The sequence below is a fragment of the Lissotriton vulgaris genome, chromosome 3_1, assembly GCF_964263255.1.
Source record: "Lissotriton vulgaris chromosome 3_1, aLisVul1.2, whole genome shotgun sequence".
NCBI lineage: Eukaryota > Metazoa > Chordata > Amphibia > Caudata > Salamandridae > Lissotriton > Lissotriton vulgaris.
In genome coordinates, this window is record NC_141689.1 from 1,377,895,077 (window position 1) to 1,377,920,190 (window position 25,114).

A 25,114-nucleotide genomic window follows, 5' to 3' on the forward strand; every position below is an offset into this window, starting at 1 on the left:
CAGCTGCGGCAAGACTTGCATTTGGCCGGTTGCAGCATCTGAGAGCACACTGCGGCCTGCCTCGGGCCGTTGTGAGCTGCAGCAGAAATCTGCGAGAGGCATGAATGGTTTGCGGGCGGCGCGGTTAATTCAGCAAGCAGCCCTCACCCTCCGACTCCAAAAACTGAACTCCCCGCCGCTCAGAAAGCACGATGTGACGACGTCCCGCGGCACAGGCACATACTAGCACGCAACCTGACTGGGCCCCGTGGCATCAGGCTGACAGCCAGAGGCTTACCTCGAGGAAATCCAATTATGAAACATTGTAGCAGGGAGTGTGAGCCTGCTTGCTGAGTACTAGCCGTAGCTCTCTGCGAACTGAGCCCGGGTCCCGAGCCTAAGAGAGCTGCGTGGGCACGCCGCTGCTGGCGGGCTGATTCCTGCCCCACTTAAAAGTTTGCAGTGACATCTGAGACACTATGCAGATATGCGTGACAAAGCATTTCAGTGCGGTAATGCGGATTACCACACTGAAATGCGTTAGTATCACTCCTGATGCGTGATACTTGACAGGACTGAATGATTTAACTGAAAACCAACAAAATGTCACACGTAAGTAATGTGAAAAGCTAGCAGCTACGTAATCGAATCGAGTTCGCGCTGTACAAAGCTGCAAAAGAAAACAAAATAGCGATAGCGTACTATCAATCAATTTTAAATGTTAATTAGCCCTCGGAAGCCGCATGACCAACGCTTTTTATGCAAACTAAAATGCTGCTCGATTTTATTCATTCGCCTCTAATGCGCTTGCGCCAATTCGACGCATGCGCACTAGGATTGACTAGGTTATCTAATTTCCGTAAACATGGAGGTTCGGTTAGAAATAGCCGGGAGTGTGGATGCTAACATGGAGCAGCAGGAACAAGAAGCCGCACCGCTGCCGGCCGCGTTACGTGCGAAAATAGAACGGAATCGGCAGCGAGCGCTCATTCTGCGCCAGGCCCGGCTCTCCAGCCGTCCATACCCTGGGTCTTCAGAAGGTGAGAGCTCCGCCGTGAAAGCAAGGGTCTACGATTGTCAAGGAGCATAGTTTTCTTGGCTGGCAGCGGGGAAAAGGGAGACTTGCGTGCGCTCTAAATAGTTACAAGTCACTCCTTGTTGTTTTATGTACTGCTAGGGCTACGCACTAGCATAGTTATGAATCAAGAAACAACGGATTAAAATAAGCATTGACAAAATCCGCAGTAACACTTGTCAGCTGAAGTTGCTGTAGTGATAATAAAATGCACTCTAACGAACATAGTACATAACCTACCTCTGTGAATGGTCTCGAGAATGCAATCATTTTGTATCTGAAATGACGTTTTGCCCTATGTTTACAGCATAGTGGGCTTTGATAAATATGTTTTACTGTTAGTGTTGGGTTGTTTTTGATGATGTGGAGCAATGAATAAACATCAACTGTAGTTAAGGCATCTTTTTTTTCAAAGTAGCATTGCTCTGACCCCAGCACTTAGACGGATCTGCTCCCCATTTCCCCCCTGCGCCCTGAGACCCTCACAAATGAGTAGTTGCGCTTTACCAACCCTTGATTGATTGACTTACTCCTGTGTGGCCCATTTTTGATCGTGACTGTAAACATTCAGGGGCTTATTTACAAGCCCCTTGCGCCGCTGGTGCGTCACTTTTAATATTTGAAACAGTGATGTACCTGCTGGTGTCAAAATATGAATTTGGAACAAATCTAGAGGTGTACTTTCGTGATCAGTTTTTTAAAAATTATTCCAACAAGAAAATCCAAGAGCATATCTTAACATGTAAAAATCCTTCATTAAGTGAAGTTATTGACATTGCAAGAATCATAGAACGTTCTTTGATATCCAAAATGGTAACAGATGATCGCAAAAGTAAGATGCAAGATCTCAAAAATAATATGCAGGTAGCTGTGGTGTGTGAGCTGGAGGATACTGAAGAGTGTGCTGTATCCAACAGTAATACATTTAGAAAAAGCTTGTTTAAGAAAATATCAGGTACTTGCTACAGATGTGGTTCAAAGTATCATATAGGAAACCGTATATAATGCCCAGCACAGGGTAAGTAACCTTGGATCCATGAAGGAGTATTCCCAACTTACGGTGCTTCAGGTTCATAAACCAGGCCCTTATCAAGGAGGTCCTCGTGGGATGCAGTGCTATTTGGTTAGCAGTCACGTGCCCCGCGGATGACATCACTGACGCATCGCGCACCTTACCGTTCAGCCTACACTTTGGGGTACTAACAATAGTGGATCTCCATCAGTGGTCGAAGTGGGGGGAAGAAAAGTAGGGGAACTGTGGGTGGGGAATCGGGGGTCGGGAATAACCGAAGATTGGATCAGTGGGCGGAGTCAGGGGCGTGGCTAGAAATAGCAAAACATACCAATTTTAAGTATGTTTAGCATTTCACTGACCAGTTACAGCTTATAACATTATTTAATTCAAACAATGGATAAACATGTTTATTTGAGGTTTAATTCAGAAAAAAGCAAACACTCATAGGGAATACAGGTTTATGTAAAGCGTGCAAAATATAAGCAGGAACAACATGTTACCTTAATGCTTTTACTCTCATTGTTCAGAAATCCATGAGTATTTTTATTCTCAAACATTGAGGACATGAATACAGGGCTCCTTCTGTACACATGTGTTAAGCAGGGCTTAGAAGAGAAAGGGACACTTCAGGAGAATCTACACTCACGGAAACCCACCAAGGCTCCTTCATATTCGTGTCAGCCAACTAGATGCTCAATCGTAATATAGCACAAAGAATAACTGGTGGACAGAATGCAGAACAATGTCATACATTCACCCCAGTACAGAGATATGGGCCTAAATCAATCGTTCTTTTGCTCACCATGTCATTCCAGTTTGTACCCAGCCATATGCAAATCAGTCTTGATCCTGCGCCCAATGGAAACAGTCCAGCCCGAACTGCCAAGCCAGGTCCTCCCTGGACTGGAAACAAGCATCCTAGGACCGGTTATGGGGTTTCACCCTTCATCAGCCAGGATAGCTTGATTTCAGTGGCATGAAGAGCACGGGGCCCACGTCTGGGCATACCTGTCCAACTAGGGGTGACAAAAGCTTAAAGAAATACTGATGGACAGAATGCAAAACAATGTCATACATTCACCCCAGTACAGAGATCTGGCCCTAAATCCATCGTTTTTTTGTTCACCGCTCCTGTCCGTTCACCTCTCCTATCCGTTCACCGCTGCTTTCCGTTCACTGCTCCTGTCGGTCTACCGCTCCTGCCTGTCACTTCTCCTGCCCCATCCCTTCTCCTGCCCCGTCCCTTCTCCTGCCCCGTCCCTTCTCCTGCCCCGTCCCTTCTCCTGCCCCGTCCCTTCTCCTGCCCCGTCCCTTCTCCTGCCCAGTCACCTCTCCTGCCCAGTCACCTCTCGTGCCCAGTCACCTCTCCTGCCCAGTCACCTCTCCTTTCCTGTTGCCTCTCCTGCCCGTCACTTTTCCTGCGCCATCACCGCTCCTGCCCATTCACAGCTCCTGCCCGTTCACTGCTCCTATCCGTTCACTGTACCTATCCGTTCACTGCACCTGCCCGGTTACCGCTCCTGCTCATGCCGAATCACTGCTCCTGTCCCGTCACCACTCCTGCCCAGTCACTTCGCCTGCCCCGTCACCTCAACTTTCCTGTTGCCTCTCCTGTCCCGTCACTTCTCCTGCCGTTACTTCCTGTTACTTCTCCTGCCTCATCACCTCTACTGCCCCATCACCTCTCCTTTCTTGTTGCCTCTCATGTCCCGTCACTGCTCCTGCCCAGTCACCTCTCCTGCCCCATCATCTCTCCGACCCGCTCACTTTTCATGCCCCATCACATCTCCTGCCTGTTACTTCTCTTGCCCGGTCACCTCTCCAGCCCCATCATCTCTCCTTTCCTGTCGACTCATCTGCCCCATCACTGCTCCTGTCCCGTCATTGCTCCTGCCCATCACTTCTCCTGCCCCGTCACTTCTCCTGCCCCATCACTTCTCCTTTCCTGTCGCCTCTCCTTTCCCGTCTCTGCTCCTGCCCTATCACTTCTCCTGCCCTATCACTTCTCCTGCCCCGTCACTTCTCCTGCCTGTTACTTCTCCTGCCCAGTCACCTTTCCTGCCCCATCACCTCTCCTTTCCTGTTGCCTCTTTTGTCCCGTCACTGCTCCTGCCCTGTTCACTCTGTGTACAACATTGACAAATTACACAAGGGGGCAGGTCCCCACAGTACTCTGGTTACGGCATGGGTACTCACAAACTTTCTCTCGGGGTCAAATTTACAGTGTGGTTTGTGTCTGAGGGCCGCACCGGTGGGGGCGGTGTCAGTGGGGGAGGGGGCGGGGCTAGAACAACAAAAAAAACTGTGGCCATGAGGTTGATCACAGGTCCCTGCAGCGGACGCCTTTGTCCACTGAGCCACCAGACACACATCTCTCTCTCTTTCTCTATCTCTATCTCGGTCTCCCTCCCTCTCTGTAGCTCTCTCTCCCCCTCCCTCCCTGTCTCACTCACTCTGACTGTCTCACTCCCTCTCTCCCTCTCTGTCTCCCTTTGTCTCACTCACACTGACTGTCTCACTCCCTCTCCTTCTCTCTCTCCCTCTGTCTCCCTCCCTCGTCCTGACTTCCTCTGTCTCCTGTCGCCTCCTGACTTCCTCTGTCTCCTGTCGCCCCCGGACTCCTCTGTCTCCTGTACCCTCCCTTCCTCTGTCTCCCCTTCCCTTTCTCTGTCTCCCCCTCCCTTCCTCTGTCTCCCCCTCCCTTCCTCTGTCTCCCCCTCCCTTCCTCTGTCTCCCCCTCCCTTCCTCTGTCTCCCCCTCCCTTCCTCTGTCTCCCCCTCCCTTCCTCTGTCTCCCTCTCTTTGTCTCCTTCCTCCCTCTCTTTGTCTCCTTCCTCCCTCTCTCTGTCTCCCTCCCCCCTCTCTCTGTCTCCCTCCCCCCTCTCTCTGGCTCACTCCCCCCTCTGTCTGTCTCCCTCTATCTGTCTCCCTCTATCTGTCTCCCTCTATCTGTCTCCCTCTATCTGTCTCCCTCTATCTGTCTCCCTCTATCTGTCACCCTCTGTCTGTCACCCTCTGTCTGTCACCCTCTGTCTATCACCCTCTTCCCACTCGTCTAACATTACGTGTTTTTATTATTTACACTTTTCCATTCGAGAAATGTGAGGGCCACGAGAGGGACCATGCACCTCAACTCACCCGCTTTTTAATTATGTTCATCCACTTGGCAAGCAAAGGGGCCTCTATAAACATTAATGCAATCCCCAACTTTTCAAACCCAAATCACCCTCCAAAAAAGTGTTGAATTCCCCGGGAAACGTAATCGGATCACCTCTTAAACCTCTTTTTGAGAAAAGCGGCTGGCAGGTACAAAGATATTTTTTAAGTAATATAGTGAACAAGAGTTATTTGTGCTGTGTAAAGTAGTATTATTAATGCAGGAAGAGGCAGCAAATCAACTTGTTGAAAAGGCTTATAAAGTTGTTGTAGTAAGTACGTAACTACAATAAACGTTTTTTGAATATATAATTTATAATCTTTAGCAGGTGCTGCGCGGCAGCAGCATCATCTAGTCCAGGCTGGCAACAACTGACAACAATTTCAAAACCACTTCAACAAGTGGAATGTTAATAACAATGACATGGATAACATTCCAGAATATATGAATAAACAAGCCTAAGGAAATGAAGGGAATACTACAGTTGTTCATCTGCAGACGGTCGAGCCAGGAGACTTGGACTCGAAGCCCTTGTCCCCAAATTCAGATCCGGGAAACTCACTCATTTTCACCTGAAGCTGCTCCTTTATTTAAACCGGGGGCAAACCGAGGCGTTTGTTTTTCCAATGTTTTATTGGGGGGGAAAAAAATGTAATTTTGTATTTTACTAAAACTTGATTTGTTTGCAGAGTGTAGCAATATACTACATACAAAGTTACAAGCAAGGCTCTTCAGCTACCAGTAGTAAAAGTTTGCAAGATCCTCACCTCCTCCCAAAAAATCGAATATAGGGAAAGCTTCTCGGAAATCACTAACTACGATTTCACTGGCACATGATACGCTAAAGGCAGGGCGGGCGCATTGTCATTCGAAAGGGGGTAATCAGTCTCAATCGGAATGACAATGGCCCAGCCCACAGCCTGTGCGAGCTCAGTGAGGGGCTGCTGCAGCCTCTGGAGTTCAAGACAAGTGCGAGCCGCAGCAGGAAGCTAAATTAAAAAGTTATTGTTTCAAAGTAGAACTATTCTTGCCGTCCTGGGATGCTTTTTTGAAAGACAGAAGTAGGGGAACGGACTGGAGTATTTTTTTAAAGTAGAGGCACTCCGTGCCCTTCCGTTCCCCCCCCTCTTCTACCGCTGATCTCCATTAGCTTTCAACGACTATACGCCCTCATGAACTTCAATCTTTATTGAACGTAACACGTTGGCTGGAGCTCATGTTGTTTGATGACGTTTGAAATAAAGGATTGCCTTACACAAAGGAATTGGTCAGTTTTTTTATTGGAAAAGACTTTCTGGGAGCGCACTGTTCCACTTTTGTTCAGGGTAAGTAACAACTGTAAGAAAGTGGAGCATTTCTGAGGTATGTGCAGGTCAGCTAAAACAAAGCCTAAAGTCAGCCAGATAAGCACGGATGACGAACATTTTTGAGAAAGTTTTAACAGTGTTTTGCGAACAGTGGATTTTGGAATGGTGGATGCATCTCGTAAGATATGTAAAGAACCTATATGTGCAGTGGAGATAGGCACAGTCGAGCTGGGAGTAATGGTCAATTTGGGTTCACCCATCACAATTCTGTTAGATGTTACATTTGGGAAGTTGTGGGCAGAAAAGCTTTTGAAACAAACTGATGGAAATCCCATAGCGTTTGATGAATATGACGTCATTATGAAAACATTTCTTACAGATATTTCAAAATTTAAAGCTAGATAGTTTTTTACCAAAGTGAATTTTGCAAAGAATGTAAGCGATATTATGGGTTGGCTAGATCAGGTCAAATTAGGATTTGTACTTCAACCAGGTCGTGATGAACCAGTGGTGTTGGGTGACTCCCCTATTTTGTCTGTAGATTATTCACATGCACATGGTGTTCATTGCAAGATGGAAACAGTAGGCAGGCAATATGAAAATGTGTTCAAGGACAGTGTAGATTTGGTGAAGGGCTTTGAGCACAAAATTAAATTTAAGGTTGATGCTACACCTATTGCTCAATAAGTTAGGCCAGTTCCCATATCAGCCAAGAAATATTTTTAAAATGTGTTTGACAAAAATGTGTGAACAAAGGATCATCACACCTGGCTGTAGAGTCATCTGAGTGGATTTCTGCGGCAGTGATTACTATGAAAAAATCTCGGAACATACGTTTGTGTGCTGATCTGTGGGTGCTGCATTGTCATATAGTGGCTGACTGCCACCCTCTTACCAGGATTCATGATATGTTGGCAAGCTTAGGAAGTAGTAAGTATTTTTCTACAATAGATTTATGGTCAGCATATCACCAGATTCCGTTGGCAAAAGATTTACAGCTATTAACAACTTTTTATAACCCCGTTTGGGGTGTATATGTATCTGCGGTTGCCATTTAGTCTGGCATCCGCTGCAAGTTATTTTTTTAGAGGTGATGGATGAAGTGTTTGGTGGTGAGGTTGGAATTCAAAGCATTCCAAGATGATATTCTGATTCATACTGCAAATCTTGAACCGCAATTGGAACTGGTGATGAACAAGTTAAAGAAACATGAAGTTACTATTAACAAAGAAAAATGTACATTTTAGTAAGTCAAGTTGATTACACAACACAACATTTCAGATCAAGACATCAAACCCGAGTTGTCATTGGTGAAAGCAATAAATGATGTACCAGTTCGAAAAGATAAAGATTCTCTCAGAGCGTTCCTTGTTCTGAGTAAATATTATGCCAGATTTGTGCAAGGGTATGCTTTAGGTTTACAGACACTGAGCAGATTGTTGACAAATAATGTAAAATTTGAGTGGTCGAATGAAGTGCAACAAGTATTTGAAAAGATCAAAATGTTGAATATTAATGCTTCTTCATTAGGCCATTTACACATGGGGAGAAAAGTGTGATTACTGTGGATGCAAGTTCACAAGGTCTGGGTGCTGTGTTAAGCCAGTTTGTTGATGGGGAGGAGTGTACTGTTGCATTTGCTTCTAGGGTGCTGAATACAGCGAAAAGAAATTACAGCTCAATAGAGAGGGAGGCACTTGCATGTTCTTGGGCAGCAGGTAAATGTAAGCTGTATATTGGGGACAAGATTTGACTTGTAAACTAATCACAAGCCTTTGAATTATATGTTAGGAGATAGTTGCTCCAATAAGGCTTCATCAAGACTGATTAGGCTGTTAACAAGATTGCAGGAGTTTAACTTTGATAAAAAATATGTACGAGGAGGTAAGAACGGACTGCCTTTAGTTGCCGGTTGAGGAGGGTGAGGAGTACAGTAGATACTATGACAAAGTGTGTTATGACTGTCACGGATGTTACAGAACATGTTAATGTCACGGAGAACGAATGGAAGGAAAACTGCTAATGAGGACATTTTGTGCAGAATCAAGAAGTTTTTGGTAAGTGGTTAGCCTTGTGTCAGAAATTTGAGTATGTAATTGGACTGAGAAACGCACCTAGTGTTTGCATTCAGACAAATATTGGAAAGTGAACCAATCCTCTTTGTATCCTGTCGTGTGGCCTAAGGGGTCTTGGGAGAAAATTGGAATTGATTTTGCTGGACCTTTCAATGTCTTAAGTAATGAAAAGAAGTATCTTATTCTAGAAGTTGATTACTTTTCCAAATGGTTATATTTTGCTTTTGTTAAAATGGCTGACATACAAGCAGTTGTGAAGTTTTTGGAGAGGTTGTTTCAAGTAGTAGAGGGTGCAGCCAAGGCAGTGGCGGTTTTACCATTAGGGCGAATGGGCGTTGCCCCACCTATAATTATCAGGCATTTTATTTGAGCGGCGCGTTAATAAAAGTTTTATAAATTAACGCGCCGCTCGAATAAATTGCCCGATAATTATTGCCCTGCGGCCGTGGTGTGTGTCATGGACATGGACAGTATGCACTGTCTGACACTGGGTGGCGCTGGACTGACTGTGCCGGCACAGTGCGCACTCACTGCGCATGTGGTGTTTGCCCGACAGGGCTTTTTTAACTAGCAAACTATGTGGATTTAAAAAAAACAACCGATTAGGGGTTTGCCTGCCTAATGCAACGTACCCCATTGCTGAAAAAACGAACGACGTTTTTTTAATGCTCAGCCCAATCCTGATGCTACTCTCTTTAGAGAGCAGCTCTCCTCTAAAGAGAGCAGCATCAGGATTGGCTACTACTGTGTCTCGGCAAGTTGGCAGCCATTACTAATTAGTCTAGGCGCCAACGGGACCCCAGAGCAGAGATGGTGCGGACCCGGTCAAGTGAAGACAAGGTAAGTTTTTTATTTTATTTATCCCCACCCCCCTGGCCCCCACTGTGAGCGAGCCGTGTATTCAGTATTGGTAGCAAGTTTGCCTTTGATGAGCAGAGTGCTAGCTAGATAAGTGAAGGCAGAATTGTTCTAATGAGAACCTGGAGCCGACGAGGTGGAGCTTTGCCCGGGTTGAGTCTTTAATATTTCGGTCGCCTCACGTTCGTTTGCAAGATGAGTTTGCTCTGATCCGCGTTCAGTGTTTAAGACTCGTGGGTCTGTCTAATCTTCCCTTTCTTTTAATTCCTCTCTATTTCTCATATTTTACAAGCTACACGGACTGCAGTTTATTAATTAGTTAATTACGTTTTACGGACTGCAGGAGCATTCATTCGTATTCCATCGGTGGGCTGCAATGTTGGAGAGCATGGTTAGTGTGGACAGCGAGCTGTAGTGAGTGAGCGTCAGTAATATTAAGTGACAAAGACAGATGAATTCAGGTGTCAATGTTTTAGTGACGAACCGTTACGCCCTACCACTTTCAAATGTCACCAGCCGCCACTGAGCCAAGGAAATAGTGATGGATAATGGCACGCACTTTGTCTCTGATGAAATGGTGGCATTCCTCAGAAAGCATGTGGCGAAACATGTTAAAGTACCATTGTATAGTCCTTCTTCTAACGGTCTTGTTGGGAGGGCTAACTGCATGTTGAAGGAAGGTGTGCAAACGGCCATTGCTGACAGATTAAATGTGGCTGATTATTAGCAGCAGAAAGTGTTGTTACATTATCAGTCCTGACAGCACCACAGGTGTTTCTTCATTTTATTGAAAGTTAGAAAACGACTCTCTGTTTTGTATTGTACCTGGCTGGGTGATAAAATAGACCTCTGCAATAGTGTGTTGGATTAGGAAGAAAATCGTGAAATACATGAACATTAGTTAAAAAGCCAATGAGAGTGGTGAAAGGAGAGACAACATTTTCAAAGCCAATAAAAGTATTGAAGGTGTCCAAAATGGCAGTAATGGTTGAGAATAAGGGGTGGTGGAATAAACGTGTGTTTGTTAAACTAAGTGACTAGCAAGCAAACATAAGAGACAAAATGATGTTGGACGGTTATGGATTGATTAGAGGAGATTGTTGTCATCTTGGTACTCTGGCTTACAAAGCTCGAGATTTACAAGAGAGATTGTGTGTCTCTTACTGGAATAAGCTTAAACTTGTGAACACAATGTGAATCCTGAATAATTATTTCTAAGGAGTACTACAACAAGAACACGGTAGTAAGATGGCCCAAGTGGATGAAGAAGGGAGAATGGTGGGTTAGTGTGAACCCCTTCCCCAGGGCTCGTGACACCGGCCAAAACAGGGTGAGTTTAGTGGTTTTCTTCTTCTGCATCTGTTGTAGTATGTGCTCATCAGGTAACTACAAATAGATATATTGTCTGCATACAAATTAACATACCCCTCTTGCTTTGGATGACCGTTGAGTTTGTCATTTTCTAGTTTCAGACATTGATTAAATGAGGATGCCTAGAGTCATTCATGTGTTATTAGTGTGAATTTATTGTAAGATGGGAGGGCATCCTTTGACCAAGTCTTCCAGAGGGCTTATTTTCTCTCATCAGGATCTTGGGAATTGCTGTCATAGGCCCCATTAGTTCAGATGAAGAAAGGGGGGCTTTTTCTGTCACAAGGACACATAGCTCCTAATTTCTAGCTACAAAGTCTCAGTGGTCAACATTATTTTATTCAGCGCCTCGCTGTCTCAAAAGTAGTGATTCAAGATAATTCTGTGACTGTTAACGTATTAAGTAGACTGTAAACATTGGTTTGTTAAAAGTGAGTTTATTACAAGTCCACAACAATGCCCACGACATGCAGTGACCTTTGAACAAAACCACATATACATCATACAGGCATTGCATACAATGCAACCTACTACATCACCTGCCCAAAATAAAATAAACATAAAAATAAAATAAAACTGTGTGGAAACTGATCCACCACCTAAAGACTCAAACACAAAATGTAAACATTTCTGAAGTAGAACTCATGTATGTTAAAGTCTTTGCACCTGTAAGAAAAACTTTAAAATATTAATATGTAACAAAATCTCTGAATTTATGAGGAACTTTAACTTCCTGTGACCCGACATTTCCTGCTAGAGACATGTGGCTCGCTAAATACAAACATCTCTAGCAGCACCCTCAGTTACCGTATCAACACTACCTGCTTGTACTTGAGGTTCAATTACTGGTTGTATTTGCTGTGACGTCAGTTTCACCAATTACCTCTTGTTCCACCAACCCTTGTTTTCTAACAAAGCTGCTCCTTTACCAACTATCCAGACCTTTGTTGGAGACTAAAACATTGACCCACCCTATCTGACCTTAATGGGTCTTTTGATCAAAACATAGGCCCTTATGACCTATGCCAAAATAATGTTTAATTTTGACTTGTTTTGACAATACCCTTGAAGTTACCCCCCTTTGTGGCTTTCGTTTTCTTGCCAACCTCCTCTTCTAGAACAACTTCTTCCTTCAACCAAGTAGGCAACAAAGCAGAATGGTCCTTTCTGTTTCTCAGCAATTAAAAAGTGGTGACCCAAGTGGTGCAGTGTGGTATGGTGTTATAATCCCTATCTTTACGTTTGAGAAATTGTTTGATATCCTGGCCTGATACAAGAGCCGTTTATATACCCTCTTTACTTATTTTGTTACCTCTTTCAACTAAACCATTTGAAGATGGCAAGTTAAGGGCAATGCGCAAACGCTTAACATTGCGACTGAGCAAAATTCACACATTTGTTCTGAATCAAAATGCGAGCCGTTGTCAGTCGGTACACACCTAGGTGACCCTTTTATAAAGAATTCTTGCTCCAGAAAATTTACTGCAACACTTGTACTGGATGATTCAACAAAGTAGAAGTACATCCCTTTAGAAAAATAATAAACCAGGAGAAGGCATACTTCATATCCTCCGGTAAGGAGATGTATGGACCTGAAAAATCAAGACCTAGTTTTTCGCATGCCGCATCGGGATATGGAAAAAGATGCAGTGGCATTTGGCTTACTTTCCAGTGCTTATCTGACAAACATTCTGGACACATCAATTAACATGAGTATCTAGAGCGGGCATTCTGTCCATCAACTGGTTTTTGCAATTGTCACCCCGAGTGGGATGGGTATGCTCAGACGTGAGTCCCATGCTCTCTACACCACTGGATTCAAGCAAGCCGGGCTGAAGACGGCTGAAATGCCAGAAACCAGTCCTCGGAAGCTTGTTTCCGGTCCAGGGACGGCCTGGCTTGGCAGTTCGGGCTGGACTGTTCCCATGAGGCACAGGGTCAGACTGATTCGCATATGGCCATGTCTGAACTGGGGTGGTGTGGAGTGCAAAAAAACGATGGATTTAGGCCCAGATCTCTGTACTGGGGTGAATGTATGACATTGTTCTGCATTCTGTCCATCAACTGTGGTTTTTGCAATTCTCTAGAGCGGGCCACCAATAGTACTGTTTTTTGTATATGCATGTCTTTGTTGTCTCCAAATGACCCTGGTGTGCTTTAGAAATGATACCATCACGCATTTTAGACGGTGGAACATGAAATCACCTCTCAAAACCAATCCATTGATAACTGATAGTTCACCTGCAACTTGAGCATATGTTTTCAACTCGCCCTCCAAACACCTATTCTCTGGCCAACCTTGCACGATATTTTCTCTGACTTTATTCAAAACGTCATCACTTTGGCGTGCTTCCAACTACTCATTCCAACTAAACATTGAAACGCACTCATGCACAGAATCTCTTGACGCCACGCACACAATGTCATCCACGCCAATATCTTCATCCGTTTCGGGTAATGGCATGTGTAAAAAGCAATCTGCCCAGAATGTTTTCCCGCCTGCTACATGCTTTATGACAAAACTGTATTTATGCAAATGTTAGACCAACCTGGTCAATCTGGCTGACTCATTATTATGAATACCCCCAGTGAAAATATACACAGTGGCTTTTGATCCATGTGCAGTTCTAATCTATGCCCCCAAACATACATTTTGAGCTGCCCATATGCATGCCAGTGCCTCGCGTTCAGATGTACTGTACTGCCTTTCAAATTGCTTCAACTACCTGAAAGCAAAAGCTACCATCTGTTTCTTGTGTCCAACAACCTGACTTCTCACCGCCACCAGTCCTTGTAAACTGGCATCTACTGTAATCGCAGAAGTGCACACTTCTCGATATGCAATTAGGACAGGTGCCTCTTCTTCTATTAGACCGTTCACCTTGTCAAATGCAGTAAACATCTCCTCGGACCATAGAAACGTCTATCCCTTTCTTAGTTGAGTTCTCAAATGGCTCAACTTCCTGAGCATGTCCTTACACAAAGCATGTATAGTACTTTTCCAGACCTAAGAAGGAGCGCAAAGCATCTCTATTTGTAGGCGCGCTTGCCTCTTTAATGGCTTTAATCAATGAAAACGTTGGTTTTATGCCAGATGCAGATATAATGTGCCACAGTACTCTTAACTCATTGGTGGCAAATTTACATTTGTCCCATCTGATTGTTATCCCTCTGTGCAACAAAACTGTTAAGACCTTTTTTATTGTGTTCCTCTAGTGACTCAATAAAGACCAGAATATTGTCCTGCTACGCTTGTACCCCTTTGAGGTCATTAAACAGGATATTCATAAACTTTTGAAACACAGTAGCGGCTGATGCAAAGTCAAACAGTGACCTCCGATATTTATAGGCCCGAACAGCGCAACAAAAGTTGTCAACTCCTGTGAATCCTTGTCCAACACAAGCTGATGATGGCCCACCGTTAAATCAATAATGGAAAAACATCTTGCTCCACCCAGATTGGCTGTCATTTCCTGAATCTTGGGTTGGGAATGGCAGTCTACCAAGATATTGGTGTTAAGCTTATGTAGATCAGCGCATAACGTAATCTATCCAGATTTTTTTTTTTTTCCATGCAACTACAATTGGCCCCACACACTGAGAGGATTCGAGTGCTTCTATGATACCTAGGGCAATTAAATCTTTTAATATTTGTTTAATCTCTTCCCCGATGCTGAATGGAACCTGCCAAACTTTGTGAACAAATGGTTGCGCTTGAGGCTTCACTCTGATGCAATGCACACATCCTTTAACTGTGCCAGCCTGTTTGGAGAACAGATCACTGAATTTGGACAAAATTGCTTCAAGCAGTTCCTACAGATTGCAAACATAGCCCACTGTAAGTCACTTACAGCCACTGGATTGTCTGAGCCTGGTTTAGATACAAACCCATTTTTGCAAAGTCTTGCCAACTAATAATGTCTTTACGTTTGACAGCAACATTCACCCTGGTATGAATTTACCTGCCCAAATAACCCCTTTAAGGTGCAAAATATCCCTACATCACCCTACAGCTCAATATCTTTCTAACCAGACACCTTGAGACGCATGTCTGATGGAGTGAGTGATTTGTTCCTACTCCATTTGTTGTAAAAATTGATATCCCTGAGAATGGTGCTAGGTGACACACAGTCCGCCATAACCTGCAAATGAAAATGAATGTTATCAAGCTGTGCTCCACAAGTGGGATCTTTGATTGGAGTGCTGACAGAATTACACCCTACAGTAACTGGCTCTACAGTTACTGAGTCTTACAGTATGTTTTCCACTCTTGCACAATATATGGAAGTGTCCTATTTTTTTGGTATGATCAACATTTGCTGACAGCTGGTCACCCCACAATATCGCTAAAGTGGTTTTTGCAAACTCATCTATAGCAAGCTGTCAGATATTTTGGTGCCTCCTTTTTGCACTCTTTCCTTGGTGTGCACTACACTCACAGAATCCATATGCTCATCCAGATCTGTCTCCGAAATGTTGTTGACCGAAGTTTGTGTTCAAAAGCTTTTATGAAATTAACGACCTCACAATGCTTTTTGTTAAGTCGAAGACCTCTGTGAGGGTAGGGTTCCTGCAACACGGTAACCTCTCCTGAATTTTCTTAGGGGCACAATTAAACATAAATTGGTCCCAAATATACATAGCCAAATTTGGGCCAAATTCGTAGGTAGCGGCTAATATTCTGCGTACATAGATACACATTCTTCCACCCCTTCCTCAGTGAGCTGCCTGCATTTAAAAAAAAAAGTCTCTCCAGCATGATGCTAGACTCATGCGAGAAGTGTTTTCTCAGCCTCTCTACTGCTTTCACATAGATATGCCAACAATCCTTTTTAGACTGACCTCGGTGGACTGAAGTTGTTGGCTAATTATCAGAATCTGTTGAGCAGTTTGACCTAGACAGACCAACAGCAGCGCAAATTTACGTTCAGAGCTATATTTACCTGCATCGATTGCTATACGATTTTTTTTTTGTTTGTAATCTGAACCATTGAAACCATTTGATGGCTGGTATGCCAGGACATGACAAAAATGGAGGTAGTTGTGTGATTTGTTGTCATAGTAGCCAGAAGCCAGCTTCAGGAATACGTGAAACCACAATGTGTATGACCAACCAATGAACCAAACCTACAAATAAAGTCAGGGAAATCCCCACAGTCTCAGTCAGGGTAGAAAACAAAAGGAATAAAATCACCTCGCTGTTGGCTGGATGTTACAGGATGCTGAGCGACTTGAAGCCACTAAACCTCAAACCACCTTCAAAAGGAGATAATGCACCAGAAACCACCCAAAACCATGTTCGCAGAGCCCTCAATAGCAAGCTATGAGCCTGGGGTTAAATTATACGTGGTACAGACTTGTTGCTGCAGGCTGGATTGTCTAGTATGGTCCGTGCCCAAAACCAAGATAGCTGCTATGTGTTATGTCACACGCAGCTGCGGCATGCCGTAGAGTGCAGAAAACGCATTGCAGAATGTTCTGAAGTGGGCGCACGATGAGGCGCCATATCACAGCAACGCAGCTTTAAGCATGATGCAAGATGCGCCCGTGTGTGCTGCATGATGAGGGCTGGGGTTTGCAATGGACACGTGCACCAAGTAATCCCCAAATTTACCCTGGGGAGCCACAAACATCGGACCTTCAATAACGCGTGCGGTGGAAATCACCATACACTGGTGGAGAGCGAAGTAAGTCTGATTAGGTGCCAGCGAAGAACTGAGAACTCTGCAAAGGTGCTAAAAACTTAAAGCCATGTCTGTGGGGGAGTAGTAATCAGCTCATCACCAAGATATAGTAAGTAGACTGTAAATGTTGCTGTATCTGTACAGGGTTTATTACAAGTCTACAAAACGCCCACGATGTGCAGCGACCGGCCTTCTCGGATCCCTGCATCAACTAACTGTTGCAGCTGGAATCCTTGCCAGGCCTTTCCAAACTGCAATCACAAGCTACCTTTGAACAACAACCCATCATAAAGGCATGAAATACAATGTTATGTACTACACTTATTTGCTGGGTAATCCCCAAACTTTTTGCCTCCTTCCTCCTGTTTTTGTTAGTTTTAGGACTCTGGGCACATTACCACTGTTAATCAGTGTGAAAGTGCAAATGCTGTCTGTCTGAATTGTATTGGTGATTGATTTATTTATGATTGGCCTATTTGATTTACTAGTAAGTCCCTAGTAAAGTACACCAGCTAGCCCTGGCCTGTAAATGAAATGCTACTAGAGGGCCTACAGCACTGAGTGTGCCACCCAAATGAATAGCCCTATGAACATCGCTCAGACCTGCCATTGCAGTGTCTGTGAGTGCAGTTTCCCCACTTGCCAGGCCCGCACCGTCCCTTTTAGTACATGCAAGACATCCCTAAGGTAGGCCCAAGGCAGCCCCATGGGCAGGGTGCAGTGTATTTAAATGGTAGGACATGTGCAGGTGTGTTTTACATATCCTAATAGTGAAATACTGCTAATTTTGGTTCCCTCTGTTACAAGGACTGTCTCTCCCATAGGGTAACATGGGGATTGACTCGAAATATCTTTTAAGTGTAATTTCCCATTGGGAGCTGATAGAGATTTGAAGTTTGTGTTCTTTAAACTCACAATTTAAAAGTATATCTTTTGGTGAAGTTGGTTTTTAAATTGCATGTTTGAAAATGGCACTTTTAGAAGTGGGCATTTTCTTGCGTAGCCATTCTGTGCCTCTGCCTGTCTGTGGAATCCACTTCTGGGTTAAGATGACAAGGCAGATGGGCTTTCCTGAGCTACAGTGGTAGGAGGAAGAAGAGGGATGTGCCTGTCCTCGCACAAAGCTGTCTCCACCCCTCTGTCGTATATCTGGAGCCAGTTCAGTGAAAGGCAGGGACTTGTGCTCTACAAAGACTTTCCTTTAAAGTTTGACTACTTCAAAATCAGAAAGGGGTATAAGTTTTGAACCTCTGACACTCTCAAATCAGAACACTTCTGGACTGAGGACTTTCTGCCAGGAAGAAGAGCTATGTTGCTGTCAAGAGGGACTGCCACTTTCCTGTTCACTTTGCTGTGTTAGCCTGCTGATTGCTGCTTCTGTCTTGGGCAGGGAAAGGACTGGTCTTTACTGTCTATATCCTGCTTTACAAGTTTCTCTAAGGGCTTGAATTGAGCTTGCCTCCTGTTGGAAGTCCCCATGATATGAGAGACTTCATCCACATCTTGTTACCAGCACTGGGACTCTTATGCTGTGTGCCCTGCATTGCCAAAACCAGCCCTGGGCCCTAGGAACTGAGTGGTTGTGCTGTAACCTCCAGAAAAGCAAACCCAACACAGTCCCTGATGCCGCTGCCTGCACTGAAGCCATGGTCCCCGTTCATTAAGAGTATGACGCATCGACCGCAATTACATTGAGCCCCTATGTCACTGTGTGTATGAACAAATACTTTATGCATTGCCTCTGAGATAAACCTAACTGCTCGTGCCGAGGTACCAAGGGGTGAGCAGAGGTTATCGAAGTTGTGTGACTCCCTTACCCTGACTAGATTGAGGGTCCCTATTGGCCAGGGTGCACATCACTCCCAACTAGAGACCCCATCTCTAATACTTATGAAAAATATTGTCCATCAGCGGATTCGGCTTGTTGAAGTCTGAGTACAGGGCCTACATACAAGAGTGTAGAGCCATTCAAGTAATATGTATTCTCCTAAAAAAATAACCAGTACTTCCACTCTGATTCCCAGGTCTGGAATTCAAGACAGTGGACATCTCACTCACAAGCAAGTTGAGCTGCTATGCTCCAAACACCACACCCTCTTCTACCAGAAATAAACATCTCGGTCTAGGGAGGAAATTCCCCATTTACCAAGTGCTGCACATTGCCACACGACCTCTATCCTTCTTAACTAAAGTACCAACTGGAGCTGTGCCTTCTTTTCTGGTCATTCCATGCAGGTCACCCTAAAATAAGCCTAATGCCTTTAACCAAGTCCCTTAGAGACAGCACGCTGTCCTCCTCAACCTTGGTCAGGCCTCATGGGCTCAAGGTTCTTGCCTATCACTTGGCACAGGGCTTGTGCCTCTCAACAGAGCTGCAACAGGGCTTGTTAGTGATGTATGGGCCCACCACAGGTGATACTTGAATTTAGATGGAGCAATGAGCAATCATCATAGTACAGAAACACCTGCCAAGCACACAGGACCCTCTAAAGGCATGGACCGTCCACTTCCACTGTAACCTTAAATGAGAAACCATACGGCACACTCATCGGTGCTTTTCCTTTTGACTATCACAGTTGAGTGGATTACTGCCTGTACCTTCATGGGTCATGTCAATTATGCTTACAGTAAAGGAGGTGTCCTGCCTCTTCTCACTGATACCACAGCACTGTCTCCAATGCGCTTTTCTTTAAACACAGTCTCCATAACATTTCTCTTGAGCTTAGGTCTTTATAAAGGGGTATACCACCTCAGTTTATAACTCCACTCTTGGAGGGCAGATTCCAACGGGTGTATCAACACCCTCATTTTCTTCACCTAAACCATTGGCATGTGGTGTACCGCAAGAATCTGCCCTGAGTCCCCTCTTGTTTAATCTTTACCTCTCTGGCTTGGCAGATCTTCTCGAATCCTGGTGTGTTAAGGTTGTATCTTATGCTGAAGACACCCAGCTGTTTCTTTCCGTTCAAGACAACACTGAGGCAGCTTTCCTTCCACAACTTTAAAGACTGTTTCAGAGGAGTCACGACGTGGATGGAGCCAAAGTGGTCCCCCTCTGCCATCCCTTTGGGGACCTGCTGAATTTAGCACTCCTAATCCAACCTCTTTGGCAAGAAATCTTTGCATCATTTTTGATTCCTCTCTTCTTTGCCTCATCTGGTTCTTGAAGAGATGAGAAAAACAGTAATCCATGCATTAGTCAATTCTCATCTGTACTACTTGAATTGTCTTTACCTCAGTCTCCTGGGATATCTGATACACCGCCTCCTACAGAGAGTCCCCCATCACATTTCCCCTCATTTTATATTCCTGCACTGGCTCCCAGTTATACAATGCATTAAATTTAAATCTCCAACACTAGCCTTCAGAGCTTTTCACAGAGAGGCCCCTCACTACTTGTTAAATAAACTGTCCATATTCCCAAGAAAGGGTACTCCGATCCAACAATAGCCAATTCCTTTGGATCCCTAATTTTCCAGATGTGGAAGCAGCTCCTTTACTGTTCTTACTGCTAACTTTTGGAACAGTCTCCCACCCAACCTGCATCGGGTAGAGTCTTTGACAGCCTTCAAAAAACAATTTAAAACCTGGTATTCGATAATGTTTAGCTTCTTGGTTCTCCCTTGGTGTGTACTATTTGCCTGAGCACCGGGATGCTTCGGTTTGAAGCAGCTGTGCGCTTTATCAAGTGTCGATTGATTGATTTACAGAATGCTACACTATGTAATAATAAATAAATACAGTAAAAGGTTAAGAGTTTATCACGGTCTCCACAGAAACCTTGCCTTTTGTTTAGCCAGAAAGTGCTTATGTGCAGTAAAGGTGGAATTCCTATAAGAGCCATCATTTAGAAGAATGATTGAATGACTATTCATCGCACTAGCAGGAGCCAGGTGAAGCTTCCTAGTTGTTGGTGATTGTCACATCCAGACACCAAAAAGCCTTATTTCGCATATTGGTTGTGCACGTCTTGGTATTTCTACTGTAACGAGCAGCAACGCACTCTGACATGGCAAGTTTTGTCTTTTCCAATAGCAAATATTGGGGGCTGCAAACTTGTCACAGAAACCTATCTCTTTTAATCACATAGCTCCTTTAATCATCAATTTATCATTTATATTATGCACTTCTAACACAATTTGTGCAACTTTCTATCTAGCCTATGATTATTAATGCCAGGCTTTCAAGCCTGCGTTTCTGGTTGTGTAAGACAAATAGTAATTCTGTTAGGAACCTTTAACCTAAGGTCACTCTGATTTGATCCTGACTGTCACCAGTAATGATTAAATGAGATCATATAAAATGGATTGGGTGAGTTGGCCATCTGTGGATGATGGGATGAGAATGTTTTTGTTTCCCTGCATGGCTGCTAAGAGTATGCAGCCCTGCTTGGTAGTCACTGTATCCAGCTATAAGTTATCTGCTACCTCTGGGCACACATACCATGAGTGCTAAAGGTGATTTTGTGACATTGGTTGAGACCCAAGAGCAGAGCTCAATAGCTCAGACAGGCCCACCATATGCCCCTCCTTTCTCGGGCACGACTATTGTCAGCTCGCTGGGCTGTAGAGAACTGACCGGTCTGGCAGTGATATGATTTTAGGAGTATATAGACCTTTTTAAATACCACCTACTGGCCTCTCCTGTGTTCTGAATTGCCAGTTCCAACTTGAAGGGTCTATCTCTTCCCAATTGGAAATTGCACTTATAAAATGTAAAAAGGTAATCCCAATGTTATCCTATGGGAGAGAGAGGCCTTGCACCTGTAAAAAAGGAATTTGAGAGTTTTTGACTCCCTGGGCATGTAATGCTTAATAGTACATGCCCTGTCTTTTAGGCACATTGCAATCTGCCCTTTGAACTGTCCGGGACCAACGTTGGGGGTGACATGTATGTATAAAAAGAAAAAGTTTGGGCTTGGCATAAGGTATTTTGCCAGGTTGATATGGAAGTGCAAACTGCACACACAAGCTCTGCAATGGCAGATCTGAAACATGGTTAAAGGGCTACTTAGGTGGGTGGCACAATCATTGCTGCAGGCCCACTAGTAGCAGTTAATTTACAGGCCGTGGTACATGTATTACCACTTTACTAGGGACTTATAAATAAATTAAAGATGCCAATTGGGTATGAGCCAATTCTGCCATGTTTAAGGAGAGCGAGCACAAGCATGTTAGGACTGTTTAGCTGTGGTAAAGTGCACAGAGTCCTAAAACCAAGAAAAACAAATTCAGCAAAAGGAGGGGAGGGGGGGGGGGGGGGAATTTGGCAATGACCCCGCAGAAAGGGTCATTTCCAACAAGGTTCTCCACACCAGTGACGACAAGAGACTCCCTGTGTTCCATGGTTGATGAATCCACCATCATCTGCCTATGCTAGGTTCAGGGTTAGCAACCTGGCTAACTTCACTTTGGACTGCTAGGAGGAGCTGCCTGGATTCTGCTTTGAAAAAGAAAAGCTGACCAGTCTCTCATGAAGGACATGAGCGATGTCCTTGCATGAATGAGACACTGACCAGACGAAGTGAGGCCGTGAAGGACCTGAGGTTGTACCATCTGAAAAAGTCTACTGTACATTAGGGAGAATTTTTCTCCAATCTGCTAGTTCCTGAGATGTTGACTGCATTCCTCAGAAGACATGTGGTACCTCGGGACTTAAGTTGGTGCAAGTTTCCTACAAATACCAAGCACTACAAAATGCTGCTAGAAACCAAAGTTTGTAAAGTCATGAGATACTGCAAAAGAACAGGCAACTGTCCATGGTCTACACTGAAGATAAACATAAGTGCTGTAATGGAGAGGCACTCATGAGTCTCTACGTGCTCACCTCAGGTGGGCACATACCTATTTGACTGGTGGATTTTTGTTGGGACTCGAAGCAGATTTCAAAGCTGCAATTTCCACTGAGGTGTGAGCGTTGCATTCTACTCGCTGCCTCTGCTCCTCAGATATTGGCATGGTGCAGTAGATAGGGACTTCACAGCAGCCAGTTTGTCTGAGACAAAACTGGTATTCCCCCTATTTTGGGGGTCGTTCAGTGCACACCTCACAAGCAGCGCAAACCAACAAAATAAGCAGGGTTGCACGGGCAATGGCTGTACCAGAACCGGTCCAATTGCACAAAGTATACTAGACAGCATTTGCAAAAAAGCGTGCAGTTGTCTGCTTTGGATCACAAACACGTGTGGCAGGTTAAGCATGTTTGCTAGTCAGAGAGCAGGAGTTCCCACTAAATTTGTTGTTGGAGTAGGTCATACTTCTTCTTAATTCCTTGATAAACTGCCATGACTGAGGTGTGTTTACATGTATCCATTTGGGTTGTGGACCATGCTGCACTTTTTTTAAGCAGTTGACAGAGCCTAAGTATCGTCTGTGACAATTTTCTCATCCTGGTTTAAGCGTTATCCCAAAAGTGATATGCACAACAACAAAAAAAATTACCATCTCAGCCGCTGGGGTGTTGGAGCTTTAGCCACTTCGAGGAATGGTAGGTTCCTGTGACCCGGTTTAGACAGTAATCATAGGATACCCATAAGATAGCGCTTCTATTTCTGAGAGATGGCGTTCATGGCTAACGGTTCTTTATCAAGTATGGTATATTTTTTTTATCTCCGGAAGACCGTGTGCGAAAGAAGGCGGGCATAGGAGGTAATTGGCTGCGGTGTTGTGCCTCTTGAAGTGTCATTTTCAACATAAAAGGGTTTTTGGATATCATGGTGCAGCAGTATCGTTGTAGATGTAAACCTTACCTTTTCGCTATTGAAAGACTTCACGACTCAGCATCCCAAAGAAAGGAAGGGAACTTCCTTAGTGGGAAGGGGATGAATGACAGTTTATTTGGTATTACTTTTAATTCTCCTTCCTGGAATTTCCAATAATACAGAAAACTACCACACCACGATTACCACAGTAGTTCTGATATTGACTTAAATAGTTATTCCTGCTGCCAAAGATTTCAGGAATTTTTATTCTTTGTGCATCTTTGTTGCAGTATATGTAGTTCCATATATGTAGGTCTTATGAATGCACAGTATACTGTGTCTCAGTTGTAAAAAGAGGTAACAACAGGAAGTAACAAGTCAATCACAGGCGTGCATAATTCACCAACGGAAAGATGTAACTGTTAATTGTTCATATCAAGAGTTGTGCAATTGCACCGTTTTCAAACTAGGATGGTGCAAAATGCAGTACTTTCAAATGATACTGGTGCAAGATTCAGCAAGTATCCCATACTTGTACTACCATGGCCAGACTGTGATAGAGAAGGTTCCAAATGAGCTTAATTCACAATGTATTCCTCAGAAAAAGAGAGCTGTAGGTCTTCAGCGATGATCTGCAGCCAGTGCTATGGGATGCCTAATATAAGTTGATCTGGTACTCGGATCTGCTCCATTTACTTCAGAATGACCACTTTAGCTTCTCTAAAGGCGCTCCTGTCTTGGAGAGATGGAAAATATTACATCCCTCTCTAGTGTAGCTCAGGCTGGGGACACAGTTCAGTAGGAGCTACTGTTTTCACACCCTGGGCTATCTTCTGACCACTCTTAGGTTTGGAACCCTGCCAGGAAATTCTCCTCTGGAACCGAGCACAAAATTAAGTGGTTGAAATTTTGCCACTCAATATTAGCAAAGTACATAAAAATCCCCATCTTCTTAGTTGATGTCATAGCTGTTTCACATCAAATAACTGAGATGGTGGTGGGGCTCTGGTAAAATAAGCTTCGGCACGAGCCGGTAGAGGACTAGGGAGTCCTCCGCACAAACATCTAGGTTATAAATACATCTGAGGGGCCAAATGCATCTATTTCCTGCCTCCTCGGACTTAAACCTTGTCCTGGCAATGTAGATGTACAAACCTTTGGAGCTGATGAACTCCAGCTTATGTCATGAAACACCTTGTTCCTTAGTAGCATGACACTGGCCAGGCATGTAAGTGAGCAGTACACCCTTTACTCATTTCAGTTTGTCATGGTTTCCTTGGTACTGGTTGGTTCCTAGGGCTTTTTCCTTAATGGGCTGTTGGAGATTTGTCACCACACATTTTGTTCCTTGTGTGGAAATACCTTACACAAGTAAAAACATTAGGCAGGCCTTGTGTTTTTACTTGGAACGAACCTTGGACCTGCTGGCGTCTGACCAATATTTTGTGAGTTGTCGAGGAAGTGATGTCCTCTAAGCTTCTGCTGAAGCCACCATTACCCCATGGATAACTTCATGACTATCCCTAGTTACACTTCAAAAAAATTCCAGCCTCCATCCAGTGTCTGCACACACTACACCAGGGATAAGTCGGAAGGGAAGGAATTCCCCAGGCTTCTGATTGAGACATATGCTGGTTGGTCTTTCTCCCAAAACTAAGATCTTGATCCTTGTGTTATGTAGAGTGTAACTTGTAAGCTCTTATCTTTTTGCGGATCTTGTCTTGTCCTGTTCCCTTTATTCTCAATTGCTGCTGAATCTTGTCCCTATTATGTCTGTGCTGCAGCTCCATTGGCCTTTGTCTTTAAAACAAATTATTTCCCAAGGACCAGGCAGGGGTGCTCATGTAAGCAAGGAAGAGGTGTGCCACATACAGCTCATGCATGCCTGTGGTAC

General features: G+C 44.3%; 1 protein-coding gene across 1 annotated transcript in view; it reads left to right on the forward strand.

Moving 5' to 3' along the window:
* Positions 1 to 807: 807 nt before the first annotated feature.
* The window catches only part of XPA (XPA, DNA damage recognition and repair factor), a 128,842-nt gene continuing 104,535 nt past the window's right edge, over positions 808 to 25,114 (forward strand). The window contains exon 1 of the mRNA XM_086963202.1: positions 808 to 1,019. Coding sequence (XP_086819328.1) covers positions 845 to 1,019 — 175 coding nt within the window. The 5' untranslated portion in view covers positions 808 to 844. The remainder of the gene's footprint in view (positions 1,020 to 25,114) is intronic.